Source organism: Sapajus apella, unplaced genomic scaffold (assembly GCF_009761245.1).
Source record: "Sapajus apella isolate SASKATOON/1434 unplaced genomic scaffold, GSC_monkey_1.0 scaffold104, whole genome shotgun sequence".
Classification (NCBI taxonomy): Eukaryota; Metazoa; Chordata; class Mammalia; order Primates; family Cebidae; genus Sapajus; species Sapajus apella.
This window is the reverse complement of record NW_022437044.1, coordinates 1,525,106-1,542,866: the sequence shown is the minus strand read 5'-3', so window position 1 is coordinate 1,542,866 and position 17,761 is coordinate 1,525,106. Positions and strand designations below refer to the sequence as shown.

The window sequence follows — 17,761 nt, the reverse complement described above, 5'->3', positions numbered from 1 at the left end:
GGAGAGGATGTGGAGAAGGTGGGAGTGTAAATATGTTCAACCATTGTGGAAGACAGTGTGGCGATTCCTCAAGGATCTAGAAATAGAAATACCATTTGACTCAGCAATCCCATTACTGCGTATATACACAAAGGACTATAAATCATTCTGTTATAATGACACATGCACACATATGTTCATTGCGGCACTGTTTACAGTAACAAGGACTTGGAACCAACCCAAATGCCCATCAATGATAGACTGGATAAAGAAGATGTGGCACATATACACCATGGAATTCTATGCAGCCATAAAAAGGGATGGGTCCATGTCCTTTGCAGGGACATGGATGAATCTGGAAACCATCATTCTCAGTGAATATCACTTTTGATCTTTATACTGCTGACAAAAGAAGCAGCTCCTTAGCACTACAATTCTTCAAATAGTAATTGTTTGCCTCCTTTTTATACATTATACATATCATGATCTTTAAAGTCCCTCCCACTCACTCCTTAATCTTATATTCTATTTTAAATTGTTTTTAGAACATCATCCACATCGACATCTCTAAGCAAGAAGGCACAATGCTAGTGTTTGCTGGGGGAGAGAGGCCTTTATAAAGAATTACATAGGGGTTCAGTTATATCTTAATAGCATTATACGTGAATGGCATACAACGGAAAGAACAGTAACAGCTGTATCTGGCAAAAAGGTTAGTCGACTTGTAAAGTATGGGAAGACACTCAGACTAGGATTGTAATTATAGATGACAGTGTCATGACTATGTCTCATGGTGGGAGCAGCTGTGATCTCTCACCAGTACTCCATGAGTCATACATTTAAGGAAGTCAGAGACCCTAGAATTTGTATGAAGCTGATCCAACTCCTACAGCCATATTCCCAGGATGAACATAAACCGTATTTTCTCCAAAGAGAGTGCAAAGGAAAATAATGTAAAGTGGATCCTCCCAACCCCAGGAGGAAAACATTTGCTGAGAAAGAATTGATATACGGTGAAACCAGTGTCCAGCAATGACGGAATTCCTATCCTTGACCCAGATCCTTTTCTTAAGGCGACGGTTCTTATGTTGTTGGAGGAGGGAGGTGGTTATGAGGAGGAGGATGTAGAAGGGTTGGCAAGGGGTAGCATTGACACGGCAAGCAATCCTACCCCAGTAAACTGGAAGGTATTGGGTGGGCCTCACTCCCAATATTTTTCTGTTTCAGTCTTTTCTGATGGGTCAAATAAGTGGGCTTTTGGACCTGCTAAAACAGATGAACTGAAATGAGATGTGTGTTCATATTTGGTTGAACATAACAAAATTAGAGGAAGATTTGCAAACATATTCCTAGTTCCTGTATTTTGATTTGCACTGACTCTACTATATATTTCAAATGACTGCACTTGGCAATTTCATAAACAAATAAATAAATAAAAATGCTCAGTGACAATGAGTCAAAGTCAAAACGTTTTTATTTAAGCTGAAGTTTAGCAAGTACATTTTTAACAAAGAAGGTGTACTTTAACGTAATGTATAGTAGAACAGGGAAACCATACATATAAGTTTCTAGTCTCTAACACACTACTGCATTTTTTTCATTTAAAAGACAAAAAGCCAACTTGAAATGAGCATAGAAAAGCATCAGATATGATCAAGTTACTTTAGCCATTAGGATTTAGCTCATATCTTCAAAGTGGTCAATCTAATGCAAGGACAAAGTTTACATCATTGCTTTTAAAATGTACAACTGTTCCTTTCTTTTTAACGTAACATACATTAAATAGCTGCTTCAGTAAACAAAGCTTTGCTGATAAACACAATTGAAATAACTCCATGTTGAATAGTTTCAGAGATAAACTGGAATCACAAGCATCTTCATTTATGTAAAGCCAGCGAGGACCTTTCAGGCTGAATAAAACTGTTGTGCCATTTCTAAACAGTAATAGTTACCTCCTTTAAAAAAAAGAAAACAAGTTAGTTCTTATGAAGAATAATTCTGATATGTGCTTACAAATATTAAATATCTATTTTCAGGAACCAAAAATTATCTGATATAACAGGCTCAATTTAGTGTTGGTAAAACTTAACATTTCTTAACATTTCTATATTTCCATGTTTCAGTTTTCAAAGATCCTTCAAATTTCATGCTATAGCTTCTGTTCTTCTTTCCACAGCACTGGAGACATTGAAGACTGATAAAGCCTCTTCATGAACTATATTATAGTATCTGTAATAATCTATGTTATTTTTTCTTTCCGTATATAGCGGTGCATCTGAAATCCCATCCCTATGGTCTACCAAAATAGGGGGAAAAGCGTATCTGGTTATGATTTAAGATAATAACAGCTTTTGTCCATTTAGAATTTCCTCTTCCCAAGTTGACCCTGAGACTGTGTATACTGCATGAAGGGAGACTAGTTCTGATTATCATTTTAGCTACAGTGTTTTGTCAAACTGGCATCCCTCTAAATGATGATATTAAAAGAGCCCATGCCGTCCTAGAGCTAGATAATATTTACTTTGGGATCATTTAAGTTATTGCTGGACATTTTTTTTATAAAAAAATCTATTTGACTTCTTTTTGTCAAACCTTGCTATTTTCCTTAACAATGGCTTATAACCCGAGTCTTTATCTAGATGCATCACAAAGATTGGCTTTTGGTTACAAAGTAGGAAAAGAAATGTGGATGAATCAGTACAAATCCATTACTTGTGCTTGAGAAATACTTGAAGTCCGTGTTTCTGAGTCAAGTGTTTTATTTTTACTTATCATGGAGAGTACATTAGTATTGTTGGACTAATATGCCTAATCTAAAATATTAAGTCAATCTGGTCAAAGCTTGTTAAGAGGAAAGTATACCCTTTTTTAACCTTGTGTATAATATCTTTAAAATCTGTATCTTTCTGTGTATAAGGTATCATGGTGAGTAGTGAAATTTTCTAGATAATATATCAGAACCGAAAATAAAGATGCAGTAAGGTAACAGAAGAATAAAATATTTGGAATCTGGGTTACTCAGACTCATGGAGGGTTGGCCTTCATCAGAGGGCAACCAGACATTTTCCAAAGGAGCCCATGGAATTCACCTCAACTTTTCCAGGGACCAGAAGAAAACCAAGCCTGAATTTTTGGACACTGGTAATTGTTCCAACTCCTTAGTGGAGTCTGAGAACATTTACTCTGATGAATTGACCAAATATTTCCTCAGTCCTCCAGTCTACCTCATCCTTTGTTTACACAGCCTAAATATCAAAGGAAAGCTCTTCAACATGAAACGACAGTCATTTTACCAAGATTGAAATTTATACAATACAGCTAAAGCTTAAATCATGCAACACAAGTTGTGAACATTACAAAGTGGAAAGCAACGGCAAAAACACGCTATACCCCCTTAAAAAGGGTACATGAACTCAGCAATGACTAGCAAAAGACAATCACAATTTGTCCTTTAGAAAAATGCAGTTTTGGAAAATTTTCTACTTTTGTTATGTTTAATTCTTGCCTGTATTAAGAGGCAGAAATATTTGCCCACATCCTTCTTTATGTGTCTGCTTACAAGGCCTATTAGTAATAGGTTCCACAGCTGCTCAAAAATTGAAAGAAAAAGTAGGCTAGCAAAAAGAAAACAATATTAAGTGATCAACTTTTCTACCCGGAATACAATAAATTGAGATTTCATAGCAGTAAAACTTTTTCTCCCAATTTTGAGGACAGTAGCAGAATAGACCCCTGTGTAGCATGCTGTATAATGTTGACATATATTTGGTTACGGTTTTATATGTGCCAATACTGAATGATCATAAGGAAGACGCCAGTAATGAACAGCTAACTGACACTGATCCTTGGAGCAATCTCAAAGTTTGCCACATTTCAATTTCAAAATGCATTTCAGCTACAACATGAGTGATTTATCACTTAGTAGTAGCTGTCAAAGTAATCTCCTAGATAAACCAAAAACATCTGGAACCATAAACAGAGAAGAGTAGTAGCTGAATTTTAATCCAGACCCAGTGTGCTGACTTCATTAGGGACAGGAAACAGCTAATTAGTAATGGAATGTTTCATGTTTTTAAAAGGGCTTGTTGGTGAGCTCCAAACAGAGCTGATCTGATATGACTCTGGATGCCAGTAAGATTAAAGATCAGGGAGAGAAACTAACAAGTCTCTCCAGGGGAATGTTAGGGAGTTTGAAAACTTGAAAAGAGAGACACTCACTGACATCTGGGGAGAGCTGACAGAGTTTATTGCTTTGGGATTTATCAGATAGGTAAAAAGGGGAATTTGATACATACAAATGCGACCGTTTTTAAGGAAAAAACACAGGCCCATGCAGTCCTTCCCTTAGCACAGCATTGCCTGACATGGGCATATGCCATGGCACAGAAGGTCAGTGTGGACACTCTATAGAGGAGAGGAACGTCTCCTAATCAGTTGAGTTATCTTTACTGGGCCACAACTAGCTGCTCCAAACTCAAGTCAATTGAGACTTGCCCTCTGTGGTATATATCTTAAGCCGATGAGCCAGAATAGCTAAACTCATGCGTCATAAACAAGGCAGACATACGGGAAAAGGCCAGAAAAAAATACACATAAAGTGTCCTCATAGTTCAAACAAAGTAAGTTAAACATATCTATTTATTTTTTAAAAAGACACTAGTTTAAGTGACTTAGTTAATTTGGAAATTCTACTTAATGTCCTATGTATTCCAATATACGTTATTTGACTACATAATGATGAGACTTTCTTGGATATTGTATTTTTAGGGATATTGTATTTTAGGATATAACTCTCATTGTTATTTATTTCAGATATTTAATATTAATAAAAGTTTTGATTCGACTTGCCTCGATCCTTCTCCATGACTTATTTCTAATTTGGCATTGTGTCACTGAATTGAGCTAAACAGTACACCTACTCTATATAAGCAGACATTCTACAGACCATGAAGAATATCAGAATCCAAATGCCTATGCTTTAGAGCACATTCCTTCAGAGCATGGAAGTACTGAAATGTCACATCGATATGAATTAATGTAATATTTTAAAGTGTTTAGAGTGGGTGGCCATTCTACCAGAAATTGCATGTGCTACCATGGGGAACCTCTTATTAGAAAATGGATAAAATCTCAGTTGGTTTTTTGCATAAGATGTGTGGTGCTTCTGGCACATCAGAACTTAATGCTAGGGCAGACGTAAAAACAACACAGTGGATTAGATTTTGCTTGGTGTAAGGAGGGCACTTTAGAAGGGTCATTAAATCTTTTTGATCATTAGAGTACCATATAACACCTTGAAATGTTGCCCTATTAGATTTTTAGTAGGCATCAAAATGACGATAACAGGTATCTACCCCCAGACAATGGCCAGATCTCCACTAAGTAAACTGTTAAAAATATTTGAGGCCATTTCCTGGGCAATTCAAGCCAAATGACCCATTTGTTCCAAGTCATTTGAACATGTTAGGAATCTGGCTATGCCCAGACCAGAGAGTGAACAGTGTAAAATATCGATAATGTGACTGACTCATCTGTCTTTCTCTTTTCTTATGCCTACATATTTTTCATTCTGTTTGCTTGTTAATAGAATAAAGAGGAAGCAAGATTGGGGATGGGAGGAGAGAAGAAAACAGTAAAGGGATTATTTTTAGTAGCTTGGGTATCTGTTTTTATCATTGCGTTCTTTACAAGTAAGAAATGTGCTGGTAGAAAGGGGTTAAATGACTTGCTCCACTCTCAACAGTTCAAAGGAAAAACTGGGTGTGGTAAAACCAAAAAACTAGAGCTCCCTATATTTTCTTAGATAACACTACAGACCAAGTGTTTCTTTTAGAAATGAGAGCTCCAAAGCAGTGATAACAAATATCGATCGTTTGCACAAATAATTTACCATTGATATAATTCCTGTTAAATACCAGGTCAAACAAGAAGTTATTTCATAGTAATTGCAGCTTAAAGTAGGTGTGTCTGCATTTTAATTTGTCTCACACCATTTAGAAATAGCATTTTCTCTGTCTTAAAAATTCTTCCACCTACTTACCCCACTAGGATTCTGTGTGAATTAATGTGATACTGTTTTTGAAGCACTATGAACTCCTTGAAAGAAAGAGGTTAAAGAAGTGGAAAATATATTCAGTCATTGTTATGACTATCCCCTAAAAACCTGTGAAATCCATTCTCTAGGATTTTTCCTGTATGTGTAAGGTTCTATTTATCAGTAATGAACACACAGTAATTAAAGGTTCCATATTTTAAGAATGTGAGTATGAATTCTAAAGAATTTACAACACTAGATAAACAGGTAACTGCTACAGCACCCTATTCGTGCCTATGATCAGATGGAGTTCCGGCATCAGTGTTCAGGCTGCACAGAAAAAACAATAAGACCTGGTCAAAATTTCATTCCAACAAAGAAAATTCAAAATCTACTCAATGCACTTCACTGAAAAACCACAAACTCACTTTATAGTATTTCACTGTGCTATATATGTTCAAGATTTGAGGAAATCTCTCTGCAATTAATGTATTATTTTATTAGGTTTATCCCTTAATTAAATATTCATTTATATGCATCTCATTTTATTAAAAATGAAATTATACAAAGGTGAGCAAAACAATAGATTTGCAGTAGTTTAAAGCTTAATCTTATTCTCTAGGGGTGATATTGACAATATAAATATGGCATAAATGATATTCCCTAACTCCAAAATATACTTATGAGCCCCTGGTGCATGTTCTTTTGCTTTACAACCTGCAGCAAAATGCATAACTAGCTTAATAAGCAAGGCATTTAGGAATTGTTTTTTCCTCCACAGTCTAAAACATGAGTAAAGACCTATACTGTTTTTTGTGAGTAAAATGTTTGCTAATGACTGTAATGTTCCCTCAGTATGATATTTCCTTCCCTGACAGGATGGTTATTTGAAAGTAATTGCTCACTTTTTATTTTTCAAAAAAACTACCAAGAACTGTGTCTATAATGTGATTAGAAGTTTATATTTACAATACAATGCATTCGTGATATTTCCTACCCAAGATTCATGTTTGTTTCCAAGTGTCTCCTCACCACTTGTTTACCTCTGTAAACAATGGGACTGCAATATGAACTAATAGAATTCACACAGGTATACTAAAGGCTATCAAATCTTTCTTTTGAGGCAGCTAAGCTACACTTGAACCAATGGCAATATTTTGTAATGAGTTCTCCAGCTAAGAAGTAAGTTCTATGTTTTCTTCGTGTTGCTTAATTAGTGCTGTACTTCTGATTTACGAATAGGCACTATATTGTTTAGCAGCAAATAAGATGAGCTCTTGAAGGTCATGTTTTCCTAGCCTGAATAAGATAGAGATATAATAATATGCTAGTTAATGCTCCCCTTGTTTTCCACTTCAACCTTAGATTCAATCCTAATTAAATGTAGAATTAATTGTAGAAACTCAGCTTTAGTTGTGGAAATATGGTCAGCACATGATGTTCTCAAATCAAAGAAGTGGCAGTAGTGAGGGTAGTTTGGGGTCCAGTGGGTTATTATTGCAGTAGTATAAATATGAGTTCCTAATTTAAAAGTAGAAAAAGCAGACAATTGTAAGCAAGGGGAAGATATAATATAATGTTTGATTACTGTTTGTCTAGAGAGGAGCACTACTTTGGAGTCGCTTTTTTCAGAAGATTCTGGTGCTTAGTTTAGAACATGGCATATTTTTTAAAAACAGAGGTTTCATGAAAATAGTAACCATCTGGGCCCATTAGTCCTAAAAAATATCTGACTTACAATTTAATCAACACGAAGACCAGGATAGGTCAATAGGTCATTTTTTGGTGTGCAAATGGTATCATTATGGAGTATCAAACTCTCTTATTCACTTGTAACTCACCCTGGTTTTGTGAAATAATTATTTAATACACCCCTTCCCCTTTATTGAATCTCTAGTTCTTAGAAAATATACCCTAAAAAGGAAGTATAAATGCCCTATTGCTCACACATGGGGATAAAACGTAGAGATATAGTTACCATAACTCTCTATGGGAGAGCACATTTTTTAGAGGAAGTTTTATGCTCACTTATAGACCAAAGAGTTTGCTCCTACTGAAATCAACATTAGTGAACACAAAATCAAATTTGTGTGTATTTTATAGGGCACAGTAATAATGATATCTTGTACTTGTCATATTTATCGGGTAGTATGTATCTAACTTATTGATGAGGAAGATTAGGCAATATTATAGCTATTTTACTAAAATTAAAGCAGACAGAAGTTAAATGATTTCTCAAGGTTAGTAACTGAGGTAGCGAGTTAGTAACGAGAAATTCTGCTCTTTTTTCCACTTCATTGTGCCTCTCACATACTGGTTATAAAATGGTAATAGAAGTGCACGTGTCCAGTACAGAGATCTGCAGCTGTTGAGTCACATGAAGAGCTTTAGAAGTACTTGAATGCTATTTTTCATCTAAGAAGAGAGGAAGGGAGAGGATAATAAATGAAAGCTAATGTGTACGGAACACCATGTCAGGAGCCACTCCACGTGTACATATGGCACATGTGGAATGCCAGCTTCTTTCATTATTTTCTTGTTGTGGATAATGCTACAGTGAAAAGGGCTGATTATGTTTCTATGCCATTTTTCTAAATGATCTGAAATCAAGTCCCCCACTTTTCATAAGCATAAAAGTTATAAAATGTTTCTTCTTCTTCTTTTATTTTTTTTCTGAGACAGAATCTTGCTCCATCGCCCAGGCTGGAGTGCAATGGCACCATCTCGGCTAATTGCAACCTCCCCCCACCTGGTTCAAGTGATTCTCCTGCCTCAACCTCCCAAGTAGCTGGGACTACAGGCGTGCACCACCACACCCGACTACTTTTTGTATTTTTAGTAGAGATGGGATTTCACCAGGTTAGCCAGGCTGGCCTTGAACTCCTGACCTCAGGCAATCCACCTGCCTCGGCCTCCCAAAGTGCTGGGATTACAGATGTGAGCCACTGCCACAAAATGTTTCTTAACGGTCTAACTGATTTTTGTATAGGATGCATATTGGAAATATTTTAAGGTAACGTTTTAAAGTATAATTAAGTTCTCTTTTTAAATAACTTTTAACTGCTACATTTGCCTGCTAAACTTATAGAAGAACATTATAACAGTTGATGTTAAATAAATCAAACTATGGAGGAAAGTGAAAAATGGAAGCAATGAATAAATAAATGTTAATTTGTACAATGTTAAAAATGACGACATCCAACATTTCCCATAAAAGGTTGAAAGGCAGTTACCAGGAAATTGTAACATTTGAGGATTTATTCGTTCTCTTCATTGAAGATTTTTCCCCACTCATTATTAAATGGTTGCTCACAGATGCTGAGATCAACATTGCATTTATTCATTTTTGTTATTTTAATGAAAACAAGAGCAATTAGACATTTGTGAAAGCACAGGAAGATAGGAAAGAAATGTTTGTAAAATAATGACGCACTGGGGGCAGTTGGGGGGGTTGGGGAGAGACAGTGGGGATTGGGGAGGGAGGGGTAGGTGGGGAGGAATAACATGGGGAGAAATGCCAGATTATAGTATGCACCTAAAGTAAAATAAATAAATTTAAATAAAATAGTGATGCTTTCTTGAAAGCTAATAAATTGGTGGATATGTTGCTCCAATAATCAATTGCATTACTGAAAAAAATGTAGATTCTAGCTGAAGTATGTGGATCATTACCAATGTTAATTTCCAAATATTAAACATCAATAACATTACAATGTTAATTTTCAAATATCAAATATTAAAAAATGCAAAATGTAAACTTGAAAGGATCAACAAGTTAGGGGCCTTAAAGGAGGTGTGTATAAAATCCAAAAGAACGTTTTTCTTTAAATTCACTTTAATTTCCAAAAGGTAATATTACATGGCTATTATAAATGAAAAAGAAGTTCCCTAGAGCAAATAAATAAAATGTTTTGCTAATGCCACAGAAGGAATCCCAGTCTAAAGTTAGTTAAGTGGCCGGGTGCGGTGGCTCATGCCTGTAATCTCAGCATTTTGAGAGGCTGAGGCAGGTGGATCACCTGAGGTCAGGAGGCCGAGACCAGACTGAACAACATGGTGAAACTCTATCTCTACTAAAAGTTCAAAATTAGCCAGATGTGGTGGCCCATGCCCGTAATCCCAGCTACTTGAGAGGCTGAGGCAGGAGAATTGCTTGAACTTGAGAGGTAGAGGTTGTTGCAGTGAACCAAGATCAGGCCACTGCACTCCAGCCTAGGTAACAAGAGTGAAACTCCATCTCAATAAAATAAAATAAAATATAAAATAAAGTTACATGAGATAAGTGAAGCTCTGTTGGACTCTAGCTCTAACAGACAGAACAAAGTGAGTTTAGTCACGAATAAAAAAGTTTATTTCTGTTACTATTTCAGCTGCTCCACACAGTTTTAAATAGAAAAGGGAGTTGTATGATATTTGTCTAAATTTTATAAATATTACCCCAATCTCTTACAAACTTTTAAGGCAGAGGTGATTAATTTAATAATCACCTCTGCCTTAAAAATAAATAGTCTGGTTTCGACTATTTTGATTAATTGACTATGAAGTAGAGAAGCCTCTGCCCTTTCCCTGAACCCCCATGCACTGTTTTGCATGGGATAATACTATAGTCTTGTTACATATCCTAACTAGCTAGCTATGTGAGATTTTTATAGGAATGGATTGATTGTGATGCATAGTGAGATAAATGAGTGAGGAAGTTAAGAGTTCTGTATATTCGCTCCCAGTGTCAGTGACAAGCAAATTAACTTAGGTTATCTCCATACTTATAAAATAGAGGTTAATCACACCTTCCCAAACTACCTCTCAGAAATAATCCTCTGAGAGAATGTTATGTGAAGGATGGCACAAAGCACACCATGCTATACATATAATAAGTCGTGGCTTTCTTTTTTTACTATTCCAATTTTAGGCTATGAATTCCTCATTCTTAGAATGATGAGTATCTTGGAACAGAACCACCACAGATTCATGTGGCAGCAATATAATTATTCTAATTTTTTAGGTACTATGAAAATGATGGCATATGATTACAGTCTTCTATTAAAATGCCGTTTGTTTTAGTTTTTAAAACACAAATGTAGAAGTAAAAAATAAAACTTGACTTAATCTTTTAATCAGGAAAATGTTTTTCCTTTTGCATGTTCTTCAGGTATACCTAGGTTGGGGTTGATGTATGATGAATCTCAAGCTTAAAAAACTGTATTGTATATGTAAAGAGGATGTGGCGTAAAGTAACTGGTCAAGCAGTTATCAGAATTAATTTGAACAGCCCTTCCTAGATTATAGTAAAAAAACACCTGTGAATTAGTGAATTACTCCTGTAGACTCAACATGCTGACTAGCAGAACAACTTATCATGGCTTGCAAGTCTCACTATCTGCTATCACTGCAATTTGATCTGTTATATAAGATGTAGCTGGGATTGCAAGTCTTTGATCTGTATATGAGATTATATGTTACCATCATAATTAGTCTGACAGTCCTGTGGTCACTGAAAATAATTCTGTTAACAATGCAAGTGTGTGGTGCAAGCCACTCCATGACAAACAGGCCCTAAATGATTAAGTAATTAATGCAAGCTCTCCACATCCTCCTAAGAAAAAACTAGAAATACAATGTGTACTATTGTCTGACAGGTATTCCGCAGCAGAGAGGTACCACCCGTCAGCATAAAAATCCTGTGGAGGATGAAGAAAATAAGGGGAAAATACATTCTGAGGAAGAAAATAAAAAGACTCAGATCATTTAATAAACTGTACAGAAAAAGAATTTTGCTGCTTTAGAGAAAGATGCTGAGATCTTCTCTGGGGGTGTGTGCTAGAATCTTTACCCATTGTATGATGGTCATTGCCATAAAGTTTCTCTAGGAAATAAAAGAATCCTACTCTTCAAGGAAGCATTTGAAAGAATTTTTTTAAAACCTACTTCCCACAATTCCTCTGTTCTCTGACTTGCTATATATCTCTATTTTATAAGAAAATATTTTCACTTGACAATGGGAACATCAGAGTACTTGTATATACCTTCCAACACAGTACAAGGCATCAGTGGGAGGAAAATTAATAATTAGTGGTTGATGAATTTAGAGTAGGAAGCAGTCAGTGGAACCCCTAGAGATAGAGCAAGATGGAAAGCACACTGTGTAGAAAAGCCTATAGAAAAATTTTATCTTTCTCCTTTTAGTTTTTCTTATCATATCACCTACATGTCAATAAATCATATGTGATTTATCTTTTTGGGATCCCTTTCACACTCTCACTGTCACTTTTTTACTATTCTTCCAAATTCTACAGTGATAATCTTATCCCAAGGGTAGTTGCTTTTAGGAAATATTGGCATGGCATCATAAGTTCTTTGGAGGAATGTTGTCTTAGGTTAACAAGAACGTAGCAAAGAGAAAACAATAAGGAGTTCTATGGGGTCAAGGAAGGATAGACACTGTTCAACTTGATTTTGAGAGAACTGATAAAATAGACATATTCATATATATTTCATATTATATATACCATATCATATCATATGATATATATAATATAATTATATATAATATATAATATAATAATATATATAATATAATATATATAACATAATTATACATATATCATATTATATATATATTCATATTTTATATATATATATATATATATATAAAATATTCTAGGCCATAAGGTATGGATATGAAATTATTCCCTAAACTGTAATTTTTAATATAGTAAGTGTTAAAACTATATTTGCTGCTTTTGCAATCAAGTGACACTTTTTGCTTTTAATTCTTCAGTGGCACCTTCAATAGGTACTGCATAAATGAGATCATGACTTTTAAATCTTTGAATGGTCAGTCTGTGCTCTTAATAAGATCTTTTTTTTTTCTGAGCAAAAAATCTTTCAGAAAAAAAAAAAAAGGTTTACTAGGTTTACTTTTACATCCAATTTTGGTTTCCTTTCACATGTTGATTTGACTTAATATCTACTTCTAGTGTGTCAGTAGCAAAAGGAATAAAAAAATTATTTAGGATGCCACTACATTTATGGAAAAAATATGAGAACAATATATTCCAGTGCTAAATCATCTTTTGTCTTTGTCAAACATGTAGACATAAAAGAAAATGTAAAAATTATTCACAGAGATTCACATTCCATGGGCAAAATACAGTTCCTCATTTTGTGGTTTATTTTTTTTCCTCAAGCAAATTCAGTGGCAGATACAGGGGCAGTATGTCACGGTGCCCTTGTACTTTATGATGTTATCTCCCCTGAACTTTATTATTTTATTTTATTACTATAAAGTCAGTTCTTGATGGCAGTTTTCTATTTTCTAAAATGTAGGAGCTTCATATTGTTTTATTTTTGACCTATTATTATTAAGATGTTAGCTTCAATTTTTTAAAATTTAGGAAACATGCATGTCAACTGTTCACCAGCCACTAACAATGAAATATAGTAATGCAAAAGTTAACTAAGGTATAAACATGCAAAAGGGAAGTCTCCCTGAGATCATAAAATGATGTTATTTTCTGTTCAGCAGTTCATGTTACTGCTGTTCATGCTAATTAATTAAAGGAGCTGTTGCAGTAATGTGCAAACAGGGAATCTGAGAAACTGAGAGGGTTTTTAGGTCTCCAAGTGAAGTTAAGTCAATCTGGGCGCAGGCAATCAAATGTAATGAAATCACTTGTCAGTGCTAAGCTTGCAAAAACTGTGAAGTTTGACTAGGGAGTAAAAGGATTATAATTAGATTTCCAATAGGATAATAACTAAATGGCAGAACGCAGTAAAAAGAAATATTACTTTGTTAGCTAATGGTACTGCTGTTCAGTTTTGGTTTTTATCAGCACACTTGTAGTTGTGCTAATTTAATTTGGGTTTATCAGCAAAAATGCACTACGCAAATGGCACTTGAATGTCCTTTGCAAAAAATCATTGATCTGAAGGTGCACTTAATGACACCGGGTATGTTTATGTTATGTGAAACAGGGATTGGTTGATAAGATGGTTGATGTACTATCTTGCAGGCCCTCAACTGAGTTATAGGAATCTGGGTGCAGTGACATTAGCACAAATGCTTCACCAAATCCTTCATCCCTAGAGATAATGGACATAACCATTGGAGTAGTATGTATACATGTGTGATCACTAGAAAACATTCTGTAGGAGTTGCTATGGTAGACTCCAAAAATACAAAAGATATAGATATCTTTTTATGGTAACTTGGTCTATGCATATTATCTTCTCTGTCAAACAATACTCAAAGCATAAAAGACATGAAATAACTAAGCTGAAGAGGTGCATTATATATACATAATGCATTACATATAATGCATTATATGTATTATAAGTAATCAATTATATATAATGGCATCATATATATTATATGTAATGCATTATATATATACAATATATATAGTGTACATATATAATCTTATAAGATTTCTGGTACATGTGCAGTTTGTCTGCACTAAATCCCATGTGGAAGTTACCATAAAACTAGATACGACTTTTTTGCTTCCAGGGGTGGCCATGTAACATTTTTAAGTGCTTTTTAAATTCTTAAGGAGATGTCATAGTGTAAAATTAATTAAATTTCAAAGTGAGAGTAGTAGGTGAATGATAGACTTCTATCTAACAGTGCTATTGACAATAGAAAGAGAAAGCACTTACTGATGCTGGAATTTGTTTCCTGGGATGGAGATGAATTTTGGAAATGGCATTGTATTGTCATGTATGAACTGACCCTCACAAACAATGATAGGAAATGATCTTTCAAGTTGAAAAATAGGTTTCAAGGGAGATGGAAAAGATTAAAACAATATCAAAATAAGTCGCAAAAAAAAAGAGCTATAATAAACAAAACCAAAATTGTTAGGAAGAATTGAAAATTAATGGCCAAGATTATATTTCATGTTTTCCAAGCATTACACATTTTCTGAGATTCTTAGATACATTCAAAAGTAATGTTTTTATTACCTTTTATTATTTTACAAATAATAGGCAAAATCATTGGGATTATTAGGTGATTATTTGACCTGATTGATTTGGTAAACTCTATTCAAGATTAGTTCTGAGGATATTTTAGGCACCTATTTTCCTGGCTAAAAGAATAAAACATTTTTGCTAAAAAATTTTTTTAATCAAATTGTGATTCTACTGTCCTATTAACACAAGGCATTAACTCTAGTTTTTCATAAGGTGATGATAGGGGATTTATCATTTACAGTGCTTAAATGTGCTAAGAGAGGGGATAATGTACATTTTTTCCATGTTTATCACATTTACATGGAAACTTATTTAATGTAACGTAAAAGACAGACATCCAATGAAGAATTATTAACCTACCATATTTTACCATATATAGACAATATTAAACACAAATACTAGACAATGTAATTTTTAATTTGGAAAAAAATACAAATCAATTTCATTGCTTTAAAATAAATTCCATCTCAGTCCTTTTAAGATTTCTCTATTTCTCTCATATTTAGCAATTAAAAACTTGTAAAACTTTTTAAAAGTATGCACAGTGAAATCAAGTATTAAATGTGTCTTTCCCTAAGTATAATATGCAAAAGCCATTCTTGGTAGACTTCATAAAATATTTGGAAACGAAGAGTGGACCTACCTTTTGCTAATATCACCTAATTGACTGCCCACAAATACAATATCACTATTTGTTATATGGAAATGAAATAACTTTAGGACAATTCAAAAGCTTGTGTTTCTCTCAGAGTTAAGAAAAATGTTATTACTATGAACTAAAGATATCATATAAATTAAACAATCAGTAATAAATTGGAGGTACAGGGTTAAAGGATAATAAAGATAAAACTCACTAGTGGTGTATTCAGATTATCCTCTCCAGTTTCAAAGCTGACCTTAAACCCACTCAAAGCAGGGCACAATCAAGTTCAATGTTCCTTAAAGACTATGTCTATATTTGCGTGTCACTGATTCAGAAGGGATCAAACACTTTAGGCTATTCATCTCCACCATGGTGCTGGTATATGATGGCAACCTCAAATACCAGGCCTACAACTAGTGGAACACTTCTTAATGAATTTTCTGCGATGAATGGGTTGGACAAACATTGAATCCCATTCAAGTTGGTTTTGCTCATATAGACACAGCCTTTAAGCGGAGGGACTAAAGCAGGCAAGAAAAAAGGGATAAGAAACAGCAAAAGCTTCATTGAATGAGGTAAGCATGCATGTTTTTACACCTAACATCGTTAGTGCATTAGTTAGGTCTACCCAGCTGCAGCAGAATCAGGCATCACTAGAGCATCCATGAGCACTAACGTTTATGGTTTTATAAGGATGACTTGTAAAATTACACGTAAAACAATTTATGAAGCTACCACATAAAATGGTGACCCTCAGATGAACCCAAATGGATATTTTGGTCACATCCAGTTCTGTTGCCTTTATGTAGATCCACTCATCACACAGTGGAAAAGCACTGATTAATTCCAGCAAGCAACATATACATAGTTGTCTTCATTTTTCAAAGTTAGGAAACTGTTTTCTCATGGAAATGTTCTTTTTTATTAGAGTGAAGCATTTTATCACAATAAATGTGAAAATAAATGTAATCTGCATGCAAAAGACTAGAAGTGCATTGGAATCACACTGGGAAATTTTCAGTGGTCACATTTAACTCATATTTTTATGTGCTTTTGTACTCCAGTGAGACTCTATATTGATTGGTTTCATCTGTTTTCTTACTACTAAATATTGTCAAGTATTTTTGAAGATGTAAGCATTTGTGACAACATGTAAATCACTAATTATAAGTCATGTTCTGTTTTTCGTACTTAAGTGGCCGCTAAGTTTAATATCAAAATTTAAAGGATGAAAAAAAAACGTTGTCTGGAAAACCTTTAAAATTTTTATAGTTACAATGATTGTACCTGTGGCTTTTACAAACAGTAAAGTGGTGAAATTACAAAAATAACTTATGGTATTGTACACTTTTAAAAGGTACATTACATTCACATTTATGCATTTTTAGAATATGCCTGACATACAAATGTGTATTCTTTTTACAGCTAAACGTATTTGCTCACATTGTATATATAAAATTATTAGTCCCTATGTAACCATGGTCATTGGTGTTTCAAAGCCATATTAAATATTGTTTCTCAAAAAACTGCAAATTGCTTCCATTGTCATAAAGTAAGAAGTGTTAAAACTTATTTATTTTGTGTAGATAAAGAATATCATCACAGGAGCTCATCCCCCCTCAGCCCCAGGGGTCACATATTAAGCAGTTATAGAAAGAAATTAGCAATTGACTGTACCTTGCATGGCAGCACTATCATGAGGCGTCCCATTGTTTTTTATTTCAATATCTGGAATTCCAGTATCTGAAATAAGTGACATGCAAGATTAAGGTACAATTAGGTGGTTCCTGATTCCACTTAAAAGGGAAAACTCCAGTAAAACTCTACTGGATTACTGGATTTGGTCCTATAGATAACATGAGACCTTGGGTGGCATTTTTGTTTGTCATATGTCTGTTCATTTTTAATGGTAGGAGGGAGGATTATAAATTGTAGCTGAATTTTACAATGGAGCCTGTATTTCTAGGTATATTACAAACACTTCTATTTTTTTCATTCCCTAAAAATAAATCTTAGGGAAATAATCTGTCCATTAAATCCCTCTAAGACTATCAGGTTAACTTGCCCTCATCCTCATGGTGTATTTTACATTTGTAAGACGTGATAGATGATATTATCTATGATATATATAT

The 17,761-nt window shown here is 34.3% G+C and overlaps 1 protein-coding gene across 4 annotated transcripts in view; it reads right to left on the bottom strand.

Moving 5' to 3' along the window:
* Positions 1–1,437: 1,437 nt before the first annotated feature.
* The window catches only part of DACH2 (dachshund family transcription factor 2), a 660,631-nt gene continuing 644,307 nt past the window's right edge, over positions 1,438–17,761 (bottom strand). For 2 of the 4 annotated variants that reach the window (XM_032258714.1, XM_032258715.1), the window contains exons 11-13: positions 17,307–17,372; positions 6,297–6,343; positions 1,438–1,934 (exon numbers count right to left, since the gene is read on the bottom strand). In XM_032258714.1, coding sequence (XP_032114605.1) covers positions 6,339–6,343; positions 17,307–17,372 — 71 coding nt within the window. In that variant the 3' untranslated portion in view covers positions 1,438–1,934; positions 6,297–6,338. The remainder of the gene's footprint in view (positions 1,935–6,296; positions 6,344–17,306; positions 17,373–17,761) is intronic. The other 2 variants (XM_032258711.1, XM_032258713.1) reach the window with 1 other exon arrangement.